Here is a 22,616-nt window from a genome sequence, read left to right on the forward strand (position 1 = left end):
ATTAAATAAAGCATGTAACAGAATTTTTAAGTAATGTTTCACTGAAATATTCTTAAATTTTATATATGATTTCGACTTTTGACCGGCAGTGCAATATATGTATATTAAAATTTGTTATTTTTTACACATGCATCTCTTGTGGGCTACCAGCAGTGAAGTTTTTCTTTTTGTAGAGTAGATACATATTATTTATGAATATAGAATAAAATTTAATTAAAACGAACAAAATCAAGGTAATCACTGAAGAGACAATTTTTTTCAGTCGAAAACGAGACACGCTGCTACGACGAGTTGGGTTGTCTAAACATCACCAGGAGCTGGTATCACCTCATTCATCGACCTCTCAATGTTTTCCCGTTACCGCGAGAAGTCATTAATACCAGATTCATCCTCTACACGAATCAGAATCCTTTGGACGTAAGTAAAGACCAATGCTTCGATAAACAACAATAAATTAAACTAGACCGCTACATAATCAATCGAATAGATAAAGAAAGTAAAGTAAATAAAGGCTAAATGCAGTCAAGATTAGATCTTGATGCCTATAATAATATTTATATGTAAATTTTAAATATACATCTTCCAGTTATATAGGATAATTTATTTTAATCTCAACTGGTATAAATATTTCAAAAATAATATTATCGTGTTGTACGTCCCTCTATATACTGTACAACTTTTATTTGAAACGTTTTTTGATAAAATTGTATATTTTCAAAATATTTGCCTGTTAAAATTAAAGTAAATCACCCTGTATAAACTGCACACTAATTACTATCCGATTTAAAACGTGGTCATAAATTGAAGCTGAAATAATAATGTCATAAATTAGGTGTTAAACTTAATTCCTGCCGTTTTTCGTCTTCAAAATTGATTTGTTTCAAAGGAAAGATGAGTAAATACCTTAATCAAAGTAATTTCCTCCATTTTCTACTTTATTACTAATTAATAATACTTTATTAATAATACTTTGATTAAGGTATTTCCTTTCGAAACAAATAAATTTTGGAGACGAAAAACGGCAGGAATTAAGTTTAACACCTAATAAATTAATTGTCCATTTAATAACGACGTTAATTATAAACATCTTAAAACACGCGAAAAACCTATTATGAAAAATATTACCCTCACTAGAGTTTGAACCTGGAACAGGTAATCCTAACTATCCCCACTCTATTAGAAATTAAAGGAGCAATGGTAATACAATCCCTTGAGTTAAATAACATTTTGTTATTTTTAATTTTCATATGTGTCAAAATATAATTTAATCCATTTCTGTGGTTAGTTTAAAAAAATTCAACGCGAACTGTTAACAAAAACGTAAGTGAACTGTTTCTAACACAATTCCACAAGACTGTATAGAACGTCTTGAAGATCTAAGCTATATATAGATCTGGGGTGGGCATCTTTTTTGTTACGGATAAAAATCGTACGGGCATTTCGAAAGTACGTCTTGCGTTTTAGCTGTTAACGCGAAAGTAAAACCTGGGTGAAATAGATCAAAATTCTCCGACAACTGGAATTTCATGGCTAGTAAATTTGATGCGATGTAAACACTTCCGCATATAACCGCGTATATTGAGAAATTGTATTGAAAGAGCCCGTCGGAGTCTGTCTTGCGACAAGAATAACCGAATGAGAATATCCTCCATCCTCTTGTCTCTTATCGCGTATAGGATCAGCCGTCGATATTGAATCCAATGGATATCTTAATTGGCTCCATTAATTAAACGAAACTACACGTATCAATGTGCAGGTAGCGGTGCAACGTGCCACACGCGCACTATTCTTACGTGCACGAAGATAAGATCTCTGATTTATGAATTAATGGATATCCAAGGAGGAAGAGAGCCGCGGGTCTGTGCGAAGTATCGAGCGTGATATATCAGTAGCATAACACGCGCGGTGAAATCACATACCTCTACCATAACTGCACACGCAAACGTATATCACTTCGCATAAAACCGCTGAATCGTGAAATTAAAATAAATTATACTTTTGAATATACGATTGGCGGAATTGGATACGATTGGCAAATATTGGATTGAAACGAAAGTTCATAGCTCTATATCGAATTTCAATATTCAACTAGCTGTAATTTCATTAAAAATGAACAAAATTTAAATTTAAAAAAATTTTAAAGCTTTCAAATACTTTTGGAAGGTCACTATATTTTTTAATTCCTGTGAGTTTGATAATTTTTACACATAGAAAATTTACAAAATAGGAAATTTTCTTCTCACTCTATAAGTCTGTTATATGCCCAAAAAAACTTGAGAAAATTTTCGACTTTTTGACGTGAAAGCTTAAAGTTTTTGCTACAAAATTGTTTTTTTAATATTCCTAAAATTTTTTGTTGCCGAGTTCGCGAATTAAATAAAAGAAGCATTTCAACTTTGATTGTCCTTACAACTCCATTAAAAATCGTTGTACTGCAATTTAAAAAACAGATTCTTAAAGCTAAAACTTGCACTTTGCTTTCGAATGGTATAATTGTCAATATTTTAAAAAAAAACATAGACATAATACAAACGAAGTAGCTACGTATTTTTGTTCCAACTCAATGCAAATCCGTGATATCTCGTAACTTTTTTTTTGCTAATATTTTTTTCCTTGGAAACAAATACGCGCGTCTATATATGAATACAATTCTTGCAATTAGCATGCATTTGTCCTTCTGAATAATAATAATAACGTATACGCGTCACGCGTTTGAGATTTAAAATTAACATAAATGGTTTTGAACGAACTCTTCGAATAATTGACTCTCTCAGATGTGTACACTTAATAATGTCCAGTCATTTTTCCCCCAGGGTCAAATATTAAAAGTGGCCAAGAATAAATCCATCGAAAACTCGAACTTCAATCCTAAGCGACAAACCAAATTCATTATACATGGCTTTATAGACACTCCACTCAGCAACTGGGTCAAGGTGAGCTTTATCCTTTTATTATTCCTATACATATACTCGTTTATCGCCCTAGATTTTTATAGAAATCCTTGCGTTATGTATTCGCAATCAAACTGTCATACTCATAATACCAATTGCATGTATGTACCAAAGACTAGCCTACATCGTGCATCTCCATCGCCCGACCATCGTCGTCTATTGCGAGCTAGACGTATTGGTAAAGAAAAGTACTTTTCTGCTACATTGCGTCAGTGTTTCAAATAGATATACGCGACCTAGTGACACAGTTACATTTGATGACAGACGCAGTTCTTAAATAACACGCGAAAATTACCGCCAATTATTTACCCACAAAATATACTCGTAGGAAATGAGGAGTGAGCTGTTGGTGCACGGTGATTACAATGTTATCGTGGTCGACTGGGCTGGTGGGAGTCTACCTTTGTACACCCAAGCGACAGCGAACACGAGACTGGTTGGACTCGAAATAGCTCATCTCATCAAGCACTTACTAGTAAGAGATGTTCCTAAATTATCCCATTAATCCTTCATTGCCCGCGTGTGGGATGTCCAAGTCATTCTAGATTTCTAAATTCGCTAAATATATACAGATATATACGAACGCTATAAATATATAAGTATTATTTATACATGTTATTATAATCCAATCCACTTAATGTTACGAGTGTTGCGAAACATTTAATTGATTAATCAGAAAAAAGAACTCTATTAATTGATAATCAAAAAAATCTCCAAAGCATTCGTAGCATCAAGTATGACATAAATCGTTTTATATTTTTATGTTATATATTTTTTTAATTGTATAATTGTCGCAAAATACTGTATTTATATATTTATTCTTATTTCTGATAAAATTTCAGACAAACTACGGCCTAGATCCGAACGATATACATTTAATCGGGCACAGCCTCGGTGCCCACACGGCCGGTTATGCGGGCGAGAAATTGGGCGGCAATATTGGACGTATTACCGGGTTGGACCCTGCGGAGCCATATTTCCAAGGAATGCCGAGCCATCTTCGCCTAGATTACACGGACGCTCGACTGGTAGACGTAATTCACACCGATGGAAAGAGCATATTTTTCTTAGGTAAACGCGCAATATACACTACCGCTTTGAATAGATTTCTTATTGAGTTCGACTGTGCATATAATGAAAAACTAGGAAATTCTATTGATCAGAATGAAGACAATCGAAAGATGACAAATCTAGTAGAATTACGAAAAAAATCAATGTTTAATTTTTCAATCAGCTAAGAACATTATAAAACACTTGTAACTTGATGAATGACAAGAATTCAGGAAATTAAGTTCATAAAATTTATAAAATTTATGAAAACTTGTGGTAATTCAAAAACTTCTTAAAATAAAAAGAGAAATATCTCAATGTGTAAAAGCAAAAATAATTCTACTACTACTAAGAAAGATATTTTGATTACACCAACAAGACGATAATAGAATCTATTTCGGTGAGACCAAATAAAATTTTTATTATCATAATTGGGCTCGATATTTTATAGCTAAAATATTCGATAGATTTTAATATAAGGATTTGATTACCTATACTATTTTTAGTTGAATCTATAGATCCGTTGCTTGTACTTTTTGCACTCACAGCTTCGCTTTCTCTCTCTTCAACGCAGAAATATATATTTATTTTAGAAATTTCAAGTAACGTGAATAGATTTAAAAAAAATTTCTAGTGTATTCATTAGATGTCCTTTTTTTATTAAAAAGTTATATTGAGATCAAACTAAATAATTTTAATATTATTATCAAGAAATTCTAGTATGTTTAACAGGAAGGATTTAATCATGCTTATCTCGTAATTTATAGAAGAATTTTGCTTCGTTTATTTTCCAAGACATACTAGTTGAATCTACTCAATTTTCAATTAACACGACTAGATTTTTTTCTTTCTAGATATAGCTTTATTTGATAAAATCCTTATTTATTAAACATATATGTAACAATATTCGTCAGTCATCGTTTCGATAAATTCTCTAATAAATGGAGCTCCGTCGCGTTCCCGTCATGAGTCATATTCTCTAAACTAACGTAGTACATGGCAAGGCCTTCCAGGATATGGGATGAGCCAGCCTTGCGGGCACTTGGATTTCTATCCTAATAACGGCAAGGAACAGCCCGGGTGCACAGATCTGAGCGAGACCACGCCATCGCTGCCGCTTACCTTAATACGAGAGGGCCTTGAAGAGGCTTCGCGTGTCCTAGTCGCCTGCAACCACGTGCGCGCGCTCAAGCTCTTCATCGAGAGCATCAACTCCAAGTGCCAGTACGTGGCGCACGAGTGTTCGAGCTATGCGAGCTTCTTGCGAGGCGAGTGCTTCTCCTGCAAGAGCAATAACAGCCTGAGCTGCGGCGTGATGGGTTACCATGCGGACATCAGTCCTGCGCTGATAAAACGCCAAGCCATGGGACAAGATGTCTCGTCCTTGTTGGGATCCAAATTCTTCTTTATGACGGGCAAGGATGATCCGTATTGCAGTGAGTACGATATCTGTCGAAAGCGGCTGAGCAGATTCTTAATCTTCCGCAGATGACGGTAGATCTATTGAACCCACTCAATTATAAATCTCTTGGTCAAAAATGTCAAACAATTCAAATTTTCTTTATGTTACATCTGCAAATTTATAGATTATTCTTATTGAAATATACTTAGGCTGGTATTTATAATCGATTCTTATATTTAAGACCGTCTTAAGTACAGACTTAAGATATTACGAATTAAGGAGGGCTGTTATTAATATCTTAAGATATTACTTAAGATGATCTTAAAATAAGAATCGATTATGAATACTTGTCTTACACACATTCTTTTTTATACATTATGTCATTTTGCTCAAGAAGAACACAAGTCATCATGACATCAAAATAACTCCAAAATGATGAATAAAAGTTACTTTTCAATCATTTACTTTTCAATCATTACTATTTTAACGTCATTTTAACGTTATTGTGATTTGTTGTTCCGCTTAGATGGTCCCTTGAAAATAATCAGAGAGCCTTTTAATTAACATAAATTAAATGAGTTACAAATCCAACGTCAGTAACTATAATATCGTAGAGTTTGTCGTTAGCTCCGGAGGATTAAACGGTGTTAACGAAAATTAATTCAAACGCTATTTCTTGCTATCTAGTACCTATAGATACGTATAATCCAGGTTGGCTGTATAATCTTCGATATTAAGACTACTTATACTAATGCTAATGAATTTTGACGTTATAAAATTAAAAACGATAACTATTAACTTTCCCAGTAATAATAACTGCAGCTTAAGAACATCATCGAGATCATCAGCTTTCCATTACAATGTTTCATTACAACGCAATGTTCTCTCATGCTTTTAAATAGGTATTTTGATTGTATATCATAAAAGTGTCGTGCACAAGAAATATCGCAATCGCAATTAAAAATCTTGCCCGTCAGATATGAACGTTAATTTCGATCGAAATTTATTCAATCTGCCTGTATAGACGTCTGTTAACTTCTCGCTATCGATGCGAAGAGAAGAATATCTACTGAGCAATGCGGCTTTTCTCTATCGCGAAAGACGCGACTTTCTCCGCGCGCGTACCGCGATAAAAGCAGTAAACGGAGTTCCCCCTCTCTCTCTCTCTCTCTTTCTCTCTTTCTCTCTTCTCTCCCCCTCGATCTCTCTTGAAATACTCTCTGATACCGATCATAATCACCTTTTAGGAAGACATTATAGAATTACCATCAACCTCGCCCGACCGCCGACCGCGGAGAGCTGGGTGCAGGGCTTCATGAAAGTCACTCTCCACGCCGACAAAGGCATGATACGCAACATGGATCTCACGCCCAGGTAAGTAATCATACTGGCGAACGTTATCGCTTCGACAACCCACATTCGTCTATGTCGCTCTTGGTCACGCGACTGCGAAGATTAATAATACAAATTAACTGCCACTCTGGTGAAAAAAATTCTCGTTGGTCCGCATATTCATACTTCATTTGAATTGATAAATGTACGTATTTAGCATATAGTTTACGTTATACATATATTGTATAGAAGAATTAATATAGGCCACATATCATATAATATTTTGAAGAATTCATCATATCTTAAATTTATGAAGGTTTCTGGAAAATACCTTAAACTTTGTCAGATTTTATATGTTTCCTTTGGAAACGATAGACTGAGAAATTTTAAAATATTTCAGAATTTATGTATTTAAAAAATTTTAGAAAAGATATATGTAGACTCCCAGCAAACAAGCATGGAGGGAATTATCTTTTAAAATTCATCTTGAAAATATGGTAGTTGTGGTACAATATAATATTTTAAAGATTTTTACCATGCACTTTAGTAAAATTAATCAAACTCATTTTATAATTATTGTAGTTTTATTGATGAATGAGAGAAATTTACATAAAATTCTTCGAAATACAGTGTTGTCCCAGAAGTACCATATTTTCAAGATAAACTCTAAAAAAAAATTCTCTCCGTCTAACGTTATTTGTCGTCATTTTGACGAAATGCTGAGAAAGTCCAGCAAACAAGCTAACGTTATTTGTCGTCGTTTTGACGAAATGCTGAGAAAGTTCAGCAAACAAGCTGATATTATGTTTCGTCATTTTAACTTATACTTATTTGCTGGACTTTCTCAACATTTTTGAAGTGTACCAATTCGTATAAAAAATTTGTGAAACTTCTAAAAAATTACAGAATTATACAAAAATTCTGACAAATTCAGAAATCCTGAAAAATTATATAAAGGATTCCAAGAAAAATTTTTGCCAGGGCAACTATATATGTATATTTAATTTTACGCTTCGCACAACCGATGCTGTGATCGTAAACAACGAACCACATAAAAACGTCGGAGAATATATATTCTCGCGCATTCCGAGCGAAACCATCGATCACAAGAGACCGGCGTGTGTCCGTAAATTATTTTACGACCTGACTCAATCTCGCGCTCGATAGCCTGTCCAATTCTTTTCTACTTGCCACTATTTTTTAACGGACTATCCCTCCCCCGCAGCGGTTACATGAAACTGGAGCACGGATCGACCGCGCGGATGGTTGTTGCTCACCCGACCGGTTCCATCGGCAACATCGGTAAGATCCGTCGGATTGAGCTCTCCTGGGTCTACGACATGGACGTGCTGCAGCCCAGGTCCCTGTGCTTCTTCTGGTGTAATGATCGTCTGTACGTTAACAGCGTCAAAGTGGATGCTATGGATCTTCCGGGCAGAGGGTGAGAAACTAGAGCGTGACAACTGCTACATTTAGCAGAAAAAGTAGTTGTGCAACCGTTATAAGATAATATGATTATTTATATGATCTTTAATATAATTAGTTTATACTACATTCGGTAAGACACTAAAGGCAAAAACCATATTAAAGAATCTTCCCAAATAGCATAAAACATTCGATGAATATTCTCAGAAAATACAAATATTTTTCGTAATATTTGAATCAAATGTTCTATAAATATACCTAAAATATTCTATTTAGATCCATATTCATAATAAAAAGAACATTTATAGAATGTTCCTCAACATATTCGTATAAAAATACGTAGCATATTCCATGGAACTTTGTACAAAATATTACGTATGTTTATTTATAATTATGCCATTTGAATATACTATGAATATACCATTAATATTTGACAGTGCTTTTAATATACATTCGTAGAATATTCTTAGAATATTTATAGAACATTCACAGAATATTTGTGTGCTATCTGGGTTACAAAAGTTGCTTTTTCTGCTGAATGCAGCCAATAACGGTCTGGGATTGTCTTCTTGTATGTACATACTTAACTTTGTTCCGCTTTTAGAAAACGCGAAGCGGATTTCTCCAGCAAACTCTGCTCGGTTAGCAGACAGGAGTACGCAGAGATCGCGAGCGGATCCACCGCCACGTTCGTCGACAATTGCTGACGATCCGTTCCGCGGCGGGAAATCGCATTTTGGGCGCGTCATATAATTACAAAACGCAGCTGCTACTATCCAGAGGCGGTTCTCGAAAGTCGGACAACGATGATGATGATGACGATAATGATGATGAAACGAAACGAGAATCGCGGCCCCTCATAATCCTCGTAATTTCTTTCGCCGGCAATATAGCGACGGGAGAGGCGATTTTATGTACTTGTGCTCTCTTTCTCTATTTATCGCGATCTGCCGCTTTCTTCAAATGCGGCCCAACGGCACGAGCTACCAATTAACACTTCTATGGATGGGACGATCTGACGCAACTCGCTGCTCTACACATCTATAACCGAGTTCCTGGAGATCTGTCCCGTTGGTGAAGATTAGATTCTAATAACGCGATTGATTGCGAAAGCAGTTCGTAGAAAGAGAAATTCTTAGTGAATAGACGTCTAGATGCGAAATCAAAGCCGCGAGCGTGCTTCTGATAGAAAAGTTTAACTTCTCGCTATGCTCTTTTTCTTTTTGGTAACGATTTCTTCAGTATTAGTATTGATCGATTTACTATGTACATGTTGTATATAATAGTAGATGTAACGCATTAAAATTAATTTCTTATGGATGTGATTATCGCTAGAGTCTTGAGTGACCACTAATGTAAGGGCTCCTATTAAGCCGATCTATGTATTATACATTGAGACACTTATTCTGTTTTATACGATGATATGATTATCGTATTGTCTCTCGCAATACAAATATAACGATAGGTTGTGATATTTTCTTGCTTAAGAACTATAAAAAAAAGATGCACAAAATGCGGTGACTCAAAGACGACAAACTATACTGCTATTTGCTCATAATCTTTATAAATAAAATGTACAAAACATGTAATGAAAAGGCAATTCTTGTTTATGACAAGAATACTTCAAGCTATTTTTTTAATATCTGTATAGATTGTTGCATTGTAAAATAAAGTTTATTAGTTATAAGTATGGATACTATTGCACAAAAATAAAATGGGGATATTTTTATAAAATATATGTGAGATTTGTGTATGTTCGTGGAAGTTTATGTAAAATGTGTTATATTTGTTCTTGGAGATCTCGGGGGAAGAAACACACTTGCGACTACAGCTTGCTAATCTTTCGCAGTGTTTACTCCTCGATAAAACGCTTTACACGTTAATCCGTCGCTTATACAAAAAGATTATCGCGGAGCGCAGCTATACACGGTAACACATGATTCTTCTCTTTTATCTTACATGAGATTCAACAATGATTGAGTAAAAAAGCCGTCCACGTTTGTTCGACGCGGTAACAAGGGATTGGTAAAATATATAATATGATATAATATAGCGATATACATAATATAATCTAATATAATCTCTAAAATCTGTCATATAACATAGAATTTGTATATAAATAATAAATAGGAAATAAGGGAGCAGGTTTGATCGATTAGCTTGGTAGACTTTAGCACTAAATTACCGTTATGAAGAACATTTATATAGGGAGACTATGGGGAAAAACTGGTGACTGGACAAACAAGAAGAGTGTGTGAAGATAAATTGAGAACAGTGAAAGAGAGAGAAAGAGATAACTAACAATAGAGACGTGACTATACAGCTGATTCATTTGGCATAATAGTCTAGAGCGGACTTTTTTCTAGCGCGATAGGATACGGTCAGTGAAGATCATCGACCCAAGCGGTGTCTAATGACTCGATGAGAGTACGGACGAAGGCCATCTCCTTCCGTGCATTCTCTAAAATTACCCGAGGATCTTGGGACGTACACCGCAATACATTCGGCGCCATCACCATCGCAAGATTATTGGCGTCCATTTTAGTACGGGCGACCACCTCGGGTCTAGCGAATATCTGTAAAGTCGTTTCAGTATCGTAGCAAATGTTCTCCAAAGACGTTCAATTCAGTTTGAGTCAATGATGTTGAGTGCATGCTGCTTTTGAGTCTTCATACTCTCACCGTGCGTACAGCATTAAACGGTTACTGTGTATATAGGTTTATACTTCGTTTAAAGAAGCGTGATATTTTGTTCGATATAAACACAAATTTAGAATCACACGATTGCACATCGCTAAGCGCACGGTGAAAATAACAGACAAATTTTCATTCGGCTTTCTCTTATCGATTTATGTATAAAATGGCCTCTTACCTGTAGGAAGCGTATTAGATGACACAGCACACGACGGTTAAGATCCGGTAAACGTTCGACAAGTGTAGCCACATTTGCCGCAGACGCTTCCGGATCGTCATGTCGCATGGACACGCATTCTACGTAGAAGGAATCTGGTATCAACGGCTCGTACAACTCGCGTACCCATAATTTCAATAAGGAGGCGGGTGCATGAGCGTCCTGTGAAGCTGCCAGAATCGCCCCATCCTCAAACCTGTCCAGACAAGATTTCAACGCGCTGACTTCATCGGCGTCCGCGGACACCCGGAAGATACCCTCAGTTAATGTGCCACCACGCACAAGCACTTGGCGCGTCAGCGTAGTTTGTATCCATGGTAACTCTCTAAGCGGGAAGCGATCCCTTTGTAAAGCCATTACTTCGGAGAGTGTCGCACCGAACATAGACGCGCGGAAGATTTGTATCTACGAGAAAAGCACAAAGGACATGTACAGAATACTGTATTATAATGCAAAGTGAATTAATCTATATTCGGTAATTGATCTTTTAGTAATTGTTAGTGCAATTTATTACCCTCGCTTGGTCGATATCTTCCACTGTGGCTTTGCGAGGCTGCCGTTTACCGTGCGCGCCGATCCGCTGCAATCGTCTACAGGCTACGGTCGCGTAATGACTGACTTGCACGTGTATTGGCCACTTGGCGACCTCGGGAAACTGGAAGTTAGGATCGCGATGCCTATTCATGTAGCCCTCCAGGTAGGGCTCGAACGTAGTGCTAGGCGGCACGAAAGCCAGACACACAGCCATCAATTCCCATCCGCGTCGCAGGCTCTCCTTCCGCGGATTCTCCGTCGTCTGCCGGCAGATCTGAACGTACAACTCATCCCGCAGAGGCGGCTTCGTGAACGCGGTATTCACGATATCCATGGCGACGCCGTCCAATGTCATACCAACATTTGCTTTGCGATCTCCCATATATACTTGAACCAATCGGAATAAATTGCAAGCCTCTCTTTTGAGTAGTTTCTCACCGTCCACCATCGCGAGCATCGGTTGCGGAATTGGATCTTTCGACCAACTGAGAATATCCCGAACGCTGAACTTCTTTCGAAACAGCAGTCTCAGTCCTTTCGGTCTGCCGCAATTCAAATTGAGATTGTCCTGTGCATATTTTTCGATATCGCCACCGCCCGTACTGTCATCTCTCCGCGCTTCCTCCAGGTCAGTGTTATCGACATTCGTTATACCGATACTCGGAGTTGAACTTACAGTGGGTACAGAGACCTGTCTCGTGGTCACTACGCTATCTCTCGCTTCCGTCTGAGACACGATATTCGGCGGTGAAGGTGGTCGCGCTTGCGGCCTTGTCAGAGTATCGGCTGTGGTGTAATAAGTCGCTAAGCCCGCGGTATCGTAATTACCTAAATCTAAAAAACATACAAAATACGTCGTTAATTACAACTGTTCAATAAAAACGTATAACATTTTATGCTCTTCAAAATAATATCTCACCCGCGTAATGATCCTCGAGATATTCTTGACTGGAAGAATCGCCTTGATTGCTGGCCGCTTCGTCGTCGGCGAATTGATCATCGGAATCGTCATCACCTCTTCCACCAATACCTTCGCCTCTGCCACCTTCTTCATCTAAAGAATCTTCTCCTTCTTCTACTAATAAAGGATCTCCAAACTTGTAACAACCTATTGTGAATAAAAGAAAAAAAATAATAAAACCTATTTCATCGCACAAAATTGCAATATCATAAAAATTTTTGGTTTATTACCTGATAATTTTGCTTGCTGAAGGATATAATGTTGTAATGGTAACAGATGATCAGCATCAGCTAAAAGGTTACCGTAAAACGGCGATGGCGGGGGACTGGGATTTCCATTACTTCTTTTCTTCTTGCTGTCGTCTCCTTCGGCGTGACCTTCAGTTTCTTCACCCGCGGCACTATTGCTGCTGCTGTTGCTACTGTTACTACTGCTAGTGTTACTACTGAGTCTCTGTCTAGATTGTTCATGGGTTTGACTTATCATCAAATAACGTTCGTGCATAGCATCATCGTCTCGTTCTCTCCTTCTAGCTTGCTGCTGCTGTTGCTGCTGTTGCTGTAACTGTTGCTGCATCTTTTGTTGCTGCTTTTGCTGTTGCACAAAACTGTAACTACGACCCAACGGCTGCGGCACACCTTGTAAAATAATAATTACTCATGTATTGCAAAAGATACGTGCACATATATACAGGAAGGTGACGAAAGAAATATAAAGATTATCTTACTATCCAATGAGTTATTGCATGCTGTGTTTCGCCTATACTCCTTCTCCCTATCGCGCTCCCGCTCTCTCTCCCGCTCTACTGCTTCAAGACCTCTTTGTTTTGAAGAATTACCACTATGTACGCCAGCAGATCTACCGAGACTCTTGGCAGGATCGTTTCTCTCAGATAACATTGCACCATATACGTCTCTGACATTTGCTTCCGAAAGCGACGCGGAACATCCATGATGTCTTCTACCTATGCTACCTGTACCATCCTGCGGCTGTTTATTCATATTTCTCGAGTGCATGGAACTCGGATAAAAGCCTGGCGGGTTCGTCTTGTCAAGACTATTGACTCGTTCCCGATGATGCTGCTGCATTTCCCGTTCTCTATCCCTATGGTAACGATTGCCACTCTCCATTAAGGAACCATACTTCTCGCTCTGTGATTTGTAACTATGGCTAAGTTGAACCTCAGGCGGACGATATGGTGGCATTTCCTGCCTGAAGACTCGGGATTCCATCAGAGAATCGCGATATGGCGATGTACTCGGCTCGGGACCATACGAGCCTCTACTACTTTCTCTGCCTAAAATATCGAAAAATCAATCGATACAAAGAAAGATGCGCGCGCGCATGTGTGTGTGTGTGGCTTGCATATAACAAATAATTATGGCAAAAGCATAAAAACATAAATATATTATACATCCTTACCATTTTTACTTTTGTCTAGGTCCAAGTTTCCAGCCCTACCTTCGCGTTGTGGATCAGTGAACGTCTTCTTCTTAAACAGGGGTGTGCTGGTCGAAAGCGATAGACCCAGTGGCGGTGGTTCTCCTACTAACGATACAGATTTCTGATTTTTCACACTTTCGAGGGTTCCGCTCTTGTGGCATCTAGTCTCCAGAGTGCCACTACTGTGCTGCCTAGGGGAGGATTGTGCGGTGTTCACCGGCGTTTGCGCGGCTGAACGATGATGATGCCTATGCGGCGAGTCCAACAAACGATAACCGGTCGACTCCAAGGAGGTCCTACTATGCGAGACGGAACTGTCGCTAGATCTACCAGAATCCTGTGAATGATTGTGTTGTCTGTTACGTGTCGTAGGTACATCATGGTGCCTGTGATGCCTATTATTGTGATGATGATGGTGGTGATGATGTCGCCTCGCGGACGGAGACGGAGAAGGAGGAGAAGTCTGAAGATCAACGCCAACCGTGGAAGTCCGCGTTTTATTCGCATTACCAAGAGAAAGAGCTTGCTACGAGAAAAAACGTAGCCATGTAAAATCTCAAAATGTATCGTCTCAATCCTTGTGAGAAAATTTAATTTACCAATGTCGGAGTGAGATTCGTATTTTCCTGGTGGTTGAATCGTGTCGATCGACTAACTGAAGGAGTTTGCGTCTGCGTTGAAACAGATTCTTTCTTTCTCGGCTCGGTTACCTTTTGAGTATCGGATGTGCTACCGCTTGCAGGTTCCGTATTCTGTTTTAGCGTCTATACAAATATAAGAATTTATAAATAAATTGACGGATTTATAAAACATAATTATAAGTTAATGATAATTAATCGCCAACATTAATCTTCTCTATATATAAAATGTAAGAGAGAATAATAAAAAAAATATGTTTTATAAAACGTATGACATAAATAGAGAGTAATTTATAATGTTATATTTAATTGTATATATTATCATATAATATGTAAGTGTCATAGAATATAAGTTTTCCGGAACATCTGGCAATTATATTTTTGTCAAATCTAAAATGAACTAATAACATTATCACGAAAGAAGTTCCATGATAGTACTGTAGTATAATGTAAACCAGAATTTTTTCTCCCTGCTGCAAACGTCTATTTATAGCTGAGAAGAGAGCAGACGCGCTTGCACACTTATATCTCCGCCACTTTAAGATACACGAGTTCTGTAACGTACGTTATTCCAGAGAAACTCACAAATCATTACACACATCTATGAATATGTATACACTCGCGCGCGTGCGAGAGCATATACGGAACTCGCAGATTTTATGTGATTCATAAGTACAGATCCCGGCAGATACCCCAATGAAGAGTACGATCTTATCCGGATTTTATCGGTACTTTGAACGCACCGGAGTAGCTCAATCAATGTATGACTCACATCGTAGCATCAATATTGTATATAAGAAACGTGTTAAATTAAATCAAACTATCGAAATGTTTATTTTACCTGAAGTTTCGCCAATGGTATGATGTCACAGTCCGTCGGACGATGCCATACGGTCTTCTGAGACGTTGCGTTGTAATAATAAAACCGCGAAGTATTCTGATCGAATAACTCCCACCACTGATTGTTGTCCGTCTTTTTCCTACAGATTATTAAACGGGACGTGTACTACATATTGTGATAACTGACGACTTAGTACTTTCTCTCTAAGACAACTTTCTCTAAAGTAATTACAATAATACCACTTTAAAATAATTAACCGATACGTATAATATAATTAAATTAAGTGCATATAATTGAATTTAACTTTAAAGTATAACTTTAAAATAAATGCTAATTATAACTAGGTCTTACATATTGATCCAACTTTGAAAATATACTATCCGCCGGTGATTTGAAAAAACTATATAGATTTATTGTGCAACAAATATTTCAAGGCTAATTTTTTCACGAATGTTTAGAAATATCGAATAGATGCAGAAAACCTCTGGTGAAAAAATTTTTACAATATTTCATATTTTAAAAATTCATGAAGACTTTCGAAAAATACCTCTTAAATTTCTTCAAATTTTATAAATTTTCTTCGAAAAATATACAATGAGAAATCTTAAAATATTTCAGAATATTCACATATACATAAAAAAAACTCTAGAAAAAATATAGACTTTGTTAGCATTCTGGCAAATGTTCCAAATTATACAAAAAATTGGAGAAATTTTTTAAAAAGTTATAAAATTATACAGAAATTCTAACAAAAAGAAGAATTTAAAAAAAGACTAGTTATATATGTATAGAAAATTGAATCCCGCGGTGAAATGAATTTGTTTTTACATATAAAATAGCTTATAATATAGTAAACAAAAAATATGATAAACATAAGGCTCAATAATAGATAGCTTTTAAGCTATGAGGATACTTTCTATTTAGTGACACAAATCGACACAAGTGTCGTTTTGTCTTTATTCATTCTATCTTCACTGAATGCCAAGAAAAATAAAATAAAGCTTGTATCGGCTTATGTCTAACTAATGGAAAGCAATCATAGTATACAAAAGATGATCTATGAATACAAGTTTTAAACCTAAGAGATATAATTAAAAAACAAAATAGGAACAAGGAAACACAAATTTCAATCTGTTAGAAACCATAAATATTTTGACTTATTCACACAATTTCTGATAGTTTAAAATCTATTATTTCTTGTTCCTGTTGTTTTTCAATTGTCCCAGGCTTTACACCTTTGTTACACTATTGCTCAAAAACTATCCGTTATTGAGCCTTGTGTCTATATAACATTTTTTGTTTACCACAATACAAACTATGACTGCATTCCACTTGACCCCCACAACACTCTTGGAATCAAATGACTACGTTCAGCAGAAAAAGCAGCTTTGCAACTGTTGTAAAATTCTTTAATATGATTGGCCTTGCCTTTAATTTCTCACTGAATCTAAGAGTGATATTCGTAGTTCATTCTTATTTTAAGATCATCTTAAGTAATGTTACGTTAAGATGTTAATATCTTTGATTAGCTTACATCTTAAAATTGTACTTAAAACAATTTCTAGTATAGATATAGACCTATATGTATAAATCATTTATATTAAAAAATTGTACAATACTTGTATTGTAATGTAAATTGTACAATGCTTTCTGTATTGAACGCAACCATTTCTTTCTTGTTCAAATCAAATATTGAATAAGGACAGACTTGGAGAGACCTGTATTTGAAATACTTTTATTTAAAACACAGTATTTGTAATACAAGTGTGTTTTGTATTTTGCATCTAAAATCAAAAGATTGAAAGTTTTTTGTATTTTGTAATTTAAAGAATAACATCAATTATCAATCTTAATACGAAATACTTTCAATCTTTTGTTATTAATGCTGAAATACCAAACATAAAATACTTTTATATGCTCCCATAAAATACAAAATACAAAAACTTTCATGTGCTCTGCTAAAATATAAAATACAAATGTTTTACAAATACTGCTTTTCAAATAAAAAGTATTTCAAATGCATACTCTGAACAAGAATAAATAAGTGAATGTTGAGCGCCAAATGAAATGCATTCTACATTGTGTGTGAAAATTATTTCACCGGGTTCAATTTTTCATATAACTGAAGCGGGATCCAAAAGATATGGAAATACTAAAAAATTAAATAAAAAAATTTTTTTTAATTTGCCTAGGGCTCTGGACGAAAACTATTGAAGAGTCAATATAGGAAAGTAGCTTACACAGGTACACCTGGTGGAGGATCCCATACACATTCTCCCGTGGTCAGGTTCGCGTACATGTGTTCCTTGGTGCGTGGCTCTATGATCTCCACCCATTCCATCCTACTGTAATTGTCAGCCATTAATATCTATTGTCGGGGGAAGCCTTAATTCTCCTACGATCGCGAATCTATCGGATCCTAAAATAACCGGCAACAAAGGTATATACCTTGCGCAACAGCTCTAAATCACTCACTCTTTTCCTTTAAACTTTCACTCGTTACGAGCTACTTGCGCCTCTGACAATTTTTTATCACTCACAAAATGATATATATATAAGCGGGATCGATATGTCAAAGGCGATTCTGGGTGTAAGACATCGACGGAAATATCGTCGCGTTGCAACGGGACCGACGGAACACCGTAGCTTCCATTTTTTATTTACATTCACAGCATTTCGCTGCAATCTTCGGGAAATACGTCGGCAACATCGATCTCCACGGGGAATTTGGGATAGACCGGGTGTGAAAAAGAAGAGATGATCCGCGATATCGCGAGTACGTGTACGTTTCAAAGCGGGCACAGTTAATGGTGATTAACTGTCATTAATCGAGGAATCTAATTGGAACGTCGTACGGCTCGATCTCGGGAGGGGAAAAAAATCGTCATCGCCGTAAACTGAACGAGGGGGTGTAGAGAGGAGGCTGGAAAAAGAGAGGGCTGAGGGACTGACTGTTAGAAATTCGCAAGAATCATGGCAAGAATGTTCTCGACGACGGAGCGATGATAATCGGGGTGAACGAAGAAGGGTGTTTCGCCCGTCCATCCGTCCATCCGTCCGTGCGCTCGTCCGTGCCCTTGCCGCACCCCTGCCCTAACGGACCCCGCAAATTGATAGGAATGCTGGGCCGCGATGCAACGAGAGAGGCCGTCCACTCTGATGTCATGCTGGCCGTTTAATTGGCTGAAATAGGCCGCGGAGATCCATTCGCGCGTGGATTGAGAGCGTATGTGCGGAATATCGTTTTAGAGAAGGAAGAAAGGAAGGAAGGAGAGGGGAAGAGAGAGGGAGAATGGAACAGATGGAGAACGGGAGAAGGAAGAAAAAGGAATGACGGAGACACGGTACCGAGAGGAAAACGCGTTACGGCGACCAACGCAAATGAGCGAAAAACGCGAATTGCGAAAAATATGCGCACGCGAAGGAGCGAGCGAGAGAGACCCGCCCAATTGCGAGCTACTTCAAGCGGCGAACTTCAGAGCGAAAGCGCCGCGAAGGAGTATACGGAGTGCAGCGGGAAATCGCGCTCGCGCTCCGTTATCATCAGAAAGGCGACGGTGAAGTCTCCTGTCTCTCTCACTCACTCACTCACTCACTCTCTCTCTCTCTCTCTCTCTCTCTCTTTCTCTCTCTCTTCCTCTTTCTTACTGCTCGTACGAAGGGAAAGAACGGAGCCAGTAGAGTGCAAGACGGAGACGCGGAGAGAGGGAGAAAACTGGGACGGGTGCATGTAAAAAAAAATTCACTATCGATCTGCGGAGCACCGTCGGTCCCGTGCCCGTGTGTGTCGCGACGGCCGCGTTTTCCCTAGAGCAGCAAACGGCGCTGCACCCCACGGGTGCAGTTGGGTGCAATTAAAGGGAAAGACAGGTTTCTCGTCCGACCGATGGCCCTTAGCCCTTACCCGTCGGATGCCATCTCGCGCGTCTCTGGTTGACCAGCCGCCGTCGTCCTCGTCGCTACTGCCGCCGTCCTCGTCGCTGTCGCGCCCTCCGATCTCCCTGTCGCCGCTGCAGCAGCCGTCGTCGTCGTCGTCGTCACCGTCACCGTCCTCTCTCTCCTCGTCACCGTCGTCGTTAGAACGCGCGACGAGGACAAGTGCAGCGCGGTGCGGCGCGCTACCGCGCTCCGCTCTTCCACTCCACTCCAGTCTCAAGACTCGAATCACCCCGCCGACTGTTCTCGGCGCACAGTGTCACCCTCGCCGATGTACACCGCACGCTTGACACTTCACACTATGACGATGATGACACTCGGATGTCGCAACGTCCCATTTCCGCGAGCGCGAGCAGCGACGCGGCCCCTTCATGGCAGCCTCGCGGCGGCCATCTTTTTTTCTTCTGTTTAGTTCGTGGTTAGTTTCGCCGCCCCGCCGCCGCCAGCACTCCCCTACGGGTAGTGACAAAAATTCGCTCCATTCGCTCTCTCGCACGCGCACGTCGCGTGTGCTCCCCGCTCTGCGCCACGAACTGCGCCGCGAACTCTCGCACGACGCACGAGTCGTTCGAGAGCGATTAATCGAACGATTGTACTCTGTGTGCAATTGTGCATTCTGCGCTCGTTTTATATTGTCGATCGTAGAAATTGTAGAAAGCGATTCGGGCGATTGACTCTTTATTATTATCGACTCCGCGTATTATTATGAGAGCTCGCGTATGATTTATTGATGACGATTATCTCTGAAAGGACAATAGGAAAATGCACAATGTAGCGAAGGAAATGAAATCAATGAAAGAAAAATGACTGATATTCAGATACTTTTTTTCTCTTTTTCTCTCTATTTTTTATAAATACGTAAATATATCACATATATATATGAATTGAACAATGCACAATATCGTAAAGGAAATGAAACAAAGAGAAAAATTACCGATATTCAAAGACGGTTCTGTCTTTTCTTCTCTCTATTTTTTTTTACAAATACATAAATGTATTAAATGTGAGTTCCATATTATTAGGTTTCGATTTCACCTAAGTAGATTTGCTTATCGCTAGATCCCGAGCACACTGAAACAAATTGCAACATTGTTATTCATCGAAATAAATTAAAAAATATACAAAATTTACATTTCTCTATATTTATAGGGTGTCGTTCATCTTATGGAATCATGATATACCTATAGGCTCCTTTGGATGGAAATCGATATCGTTTACAGATCCATTGTGTCCTGGCAATTTGTACAATATTCTACGACTCGTAGTATCCCAGATGTAATGAAATCGGTCTGACGATCCCGCCGATACTTTGCTACCATCCGGTGACCACGCGCATCTCAGAAGATTCTAAAAAAAAATGTACAACTTATCAAACAATGTATACAATATCCCAAGATTTATAATATAAATGTTCCTTTTCTCAAACACTGTTACAGACTGGTATTCATGCAATCCGTTTTCTTATATATTTATATATTATATTTAACCCTCCAAAGCTGACAGTGATGAATCTATAATGTCTATAAGACTCACTCAATTATAAATCTCTTTACCAAAAATATCAAACAATAGAATTTTCTTTATGTTACATCTGCAAATTTGAATTATTCTTATTAAAGTATGCCTAGTATATTGAGAGAGATTTCTATATAAGTTATGTCATTTTGGTTTCTTGAAATTAATTAATGCTTTTCAATTAAAGCAAATTAAATAGATCTTACAAATTTAACATTAGTAACTGTGCTAGAAATTTTGTCATCAACTCCAGAGAATTAAAACCATCTTAAATAAATCAAGTAAAAAGAATCGATGTCAAATGTAACTTATGGATATCGATTAAATTAGAAAAAAATATTAGGCCACCTTTTCGAAGTTATGTTGATGTCCAGACAGTATCTTCACGCAGCGTTCGTAAGGAGCAAATGGTCTTACGTCCCATATCTTCAGCGTGTTATCCATTGCATTGGAAAGTATGTAAGATCCATCGGGACTGAGACTCAATCCGGTAATGGTGTCAGTGTGTCCTTTCAATTTGTAGAGCACAGCGTTCTTTCGAAGATCCCATACCTTTATGTCGTTGTCGATACCTCCGCTAATCACTTGTTCTGCTGTATCATTGAACGTCACTGCAGTAACCTAAATAATAAAAATTCGTACATAAACTAGTATTCACACTCAATAGGTTCTTATAATTAATTTTATAAATACAGTCTTAAGATATCATAAAATAATCACAAATGTGATGTGTTAACATCTTAGGCATTACTTAAGATAAGAACAGATTATAAATATCAATCAAGAGACACATAATTTCCTTAAATTATTCAACAAGAATACTTTTATGGTACCTGATATGTATTATTCAATGTGTAGCACTGCCCCCGTTTTCTCGGATCCCAAATACGTATCGTACTGTCGTCACTGCCCGAACAGAGCAACGTAGGTCCCCTTCGTGCACCTGATACGGAATTTACGAACGAAGTATGGCCCTTCAACTTCTTAATTCGCGTACCAGCTACTATATCCCACAAACCCAGTGTCATGTCTGTGCTGGCTGTGTATAAATGATTGCCATCTGGACTAAAATGTAATTCCATCACTGCTCCACTGTGTCCAGTCATAATGCCAATATTTTCACATTCTCCGTAAACATTCCAAATGACTGTAAAGGCGCAATATACTTTATTAGATAAGATAATTAAAATTTATATGCAAATATGTCGATCTATGCACAAAACATACAGATCTGTCGATCAAATCCTGTGGATACGAGGTACTGTCCCTCCGGATGAAATTCTATTGAGAAAATATCTCCTTGATGACCCTCGAGTAGCATTATCATTGACATTAAGGAGGACGTCCGTGGTGGGCCCTTAAAAATTTTACTCTGTGCACAAACATTACGTTTTTTAAGAGATATATACTTGTGGTTATACTTACGCTTTGCACAACCGCCTTCTCTCTGCTGCTGAAGACGACTTCATTTTTGGTCCTTTTCGAAGCGGGGACCAACGCTAGAATATCGTCCCCTTTTCTTTTGTCTAAGATCGGCATGTTAACGGAATATCGATTCACAACTTCAACTGCAGCACTTATTTATTATTTCTTATTTATTTACTTGGTTTCAACAGCATGAGGAGGCATGAACACCGCCAACACTTTAGTGATCTGTTTGTTACGAATTTATGACAT

General features: G+C 37.9%; 3 protein-coding genes across 8 annotated transcripts in view; 1 reads left to right on the top strand and 2 right to left on the bottom strand.

The window, feature by feature from the left end:
* Window positions 1-9,662, top strand: part of LOC108761647 (pancreatic triacylglycerol lipase) — a 36,080-nt gene extending 26,418 nt beyond the window's left edge. For 2 of the 3 annotated variants that reach the window (XM_018508286.1, XM_018508285.1), the window contains 8 exons: window positions 263-417; window positions 2,814-2,933; window positions 3,280-3,426; window positions 3,794-4,022; window positions 5,006-5,437; window positions 6,651-6,777; window positions 7,961-8,176; window positions 8,765-9,662. In XM_018508286.1, coding sequence (XP_018363788.1) covers window positions 263-417; window positions 2,814-2,933; window positions 3,280-3,426; window positions 3,794-4,022; window positions 5,006-5,437; window positions 6,651-6,777; window positions 7,961-8,176; window positions 8,765-8,867 — 1,529 coding nt within the window. In that variant the 3' untranslated portion in view covers window positions 8,868-9,662. The remainder of the gene's footprint in view (window positions 1-262; window positions 418-2,813; window positions 2,934-3,279; window positions 3,427-3,793; window positions 4,023-5,005; window positions 5,438-6,650; window positions 6,778-7,960; window positions 8,177-8,764) is intronic. The other variant, XM_018508287.1, reaches the window with a different exon arrangement.
* Window positions 9,663-9,750: 88 nt separating this feature from the next.
* Window positions 9,751-19,943, bottom strand: RhoGAP93B (MyTH4 and RhoGAP_KIAA1688 domain-containing protein RhoGAP93B). Of its 4 annotated transcripts, none has more exons than XM_018508275.1 (11): window positions 19,393-19,943; window positions 17,729-17,830; window positions 15,489-15,627; window positions 14,609-14,773; window positions 13,989-14,535; window positions 13,294-13,863; window positions 12,797-13,204; window positions 12,525-12,713; window positions 11,586-12,439; window positions 11,033-11,476; window positions 9,751-10,736 (listed from the first exon to the last, which is right to left on the bottom strand). In XM_018508275.1, the coding sequence occupies exons 1-11, from the start codon at window positions 19,404-19,406 to the stop codon at window positions 10,542-10,544; spliced, it is 3,627 nt and encodes a 1,208-aa protein (XP_018363777.1). In that variant the 5' UTR covers window positions 19,407-19,943; the 3' UTR covers window positions 9,751-10,541. The 4 variants fall into 4 exon arrangements, with proteins under 4 accessions (XP_018363777.1, XP_018363776.1, XP_018363775.1 ...); XM_018508274.1 differs by having other exon boundaries at window positions 17,729-17,833; XM_018508273.1 differs by having other exon boundaries at window positions 17,729-17,907.
* A 411-nt stretch (window positions 19,944-20,354) lies between these two features.
* On the bottom strand, window positions 20,355-22,605 carry LOC108761656 (U5 small nuclear ribonucleoprotein 40 kDa protein). The gene is made up of 6 exons (XM_018508310.1): window positions 22,365-22,605; window positions 22,167-22,296; window positions 21,773-22,086; window positions 21,288-21,560; window positions 20,606-20,771; window positions 20,355-20,495 (listed from the first exon to the last, which is right to left on the bottom strand). The coding sequence occupies exons 1-6, from the start codon at window positions 22,476-22,478 to the stop codon at window positions 20,443-20,445; spliced, it is 1,050 nt and encodes a 349-aa protein (XP_018363812.1). The 5' UTR covers window positions 22,479-22,605; the 3' UTR covers window positions 20,355-20,442.
* Between the last annotated feature and the right edge of the window lie 11 nt (window positions 22,606-22,616).

Source organism: Trachymyrmex cornetzi, unplaced genomic scaffold, assembly GCF_001594075.2.
Source record: "Trachymyrmex cornetzi isolate Tcor2-1 unplaced genomic scaffold, Tcor1.1 scaffold26, whole genome shotgun sequence".
Taxonomy (NCBI): domain Eukaryota; kingdom Metazoa; phylum Arthropoda; class Insecta; order Hymenoptera; family Formicidae; genus Trachymyrmex; species Trachymyrmex cornetzi.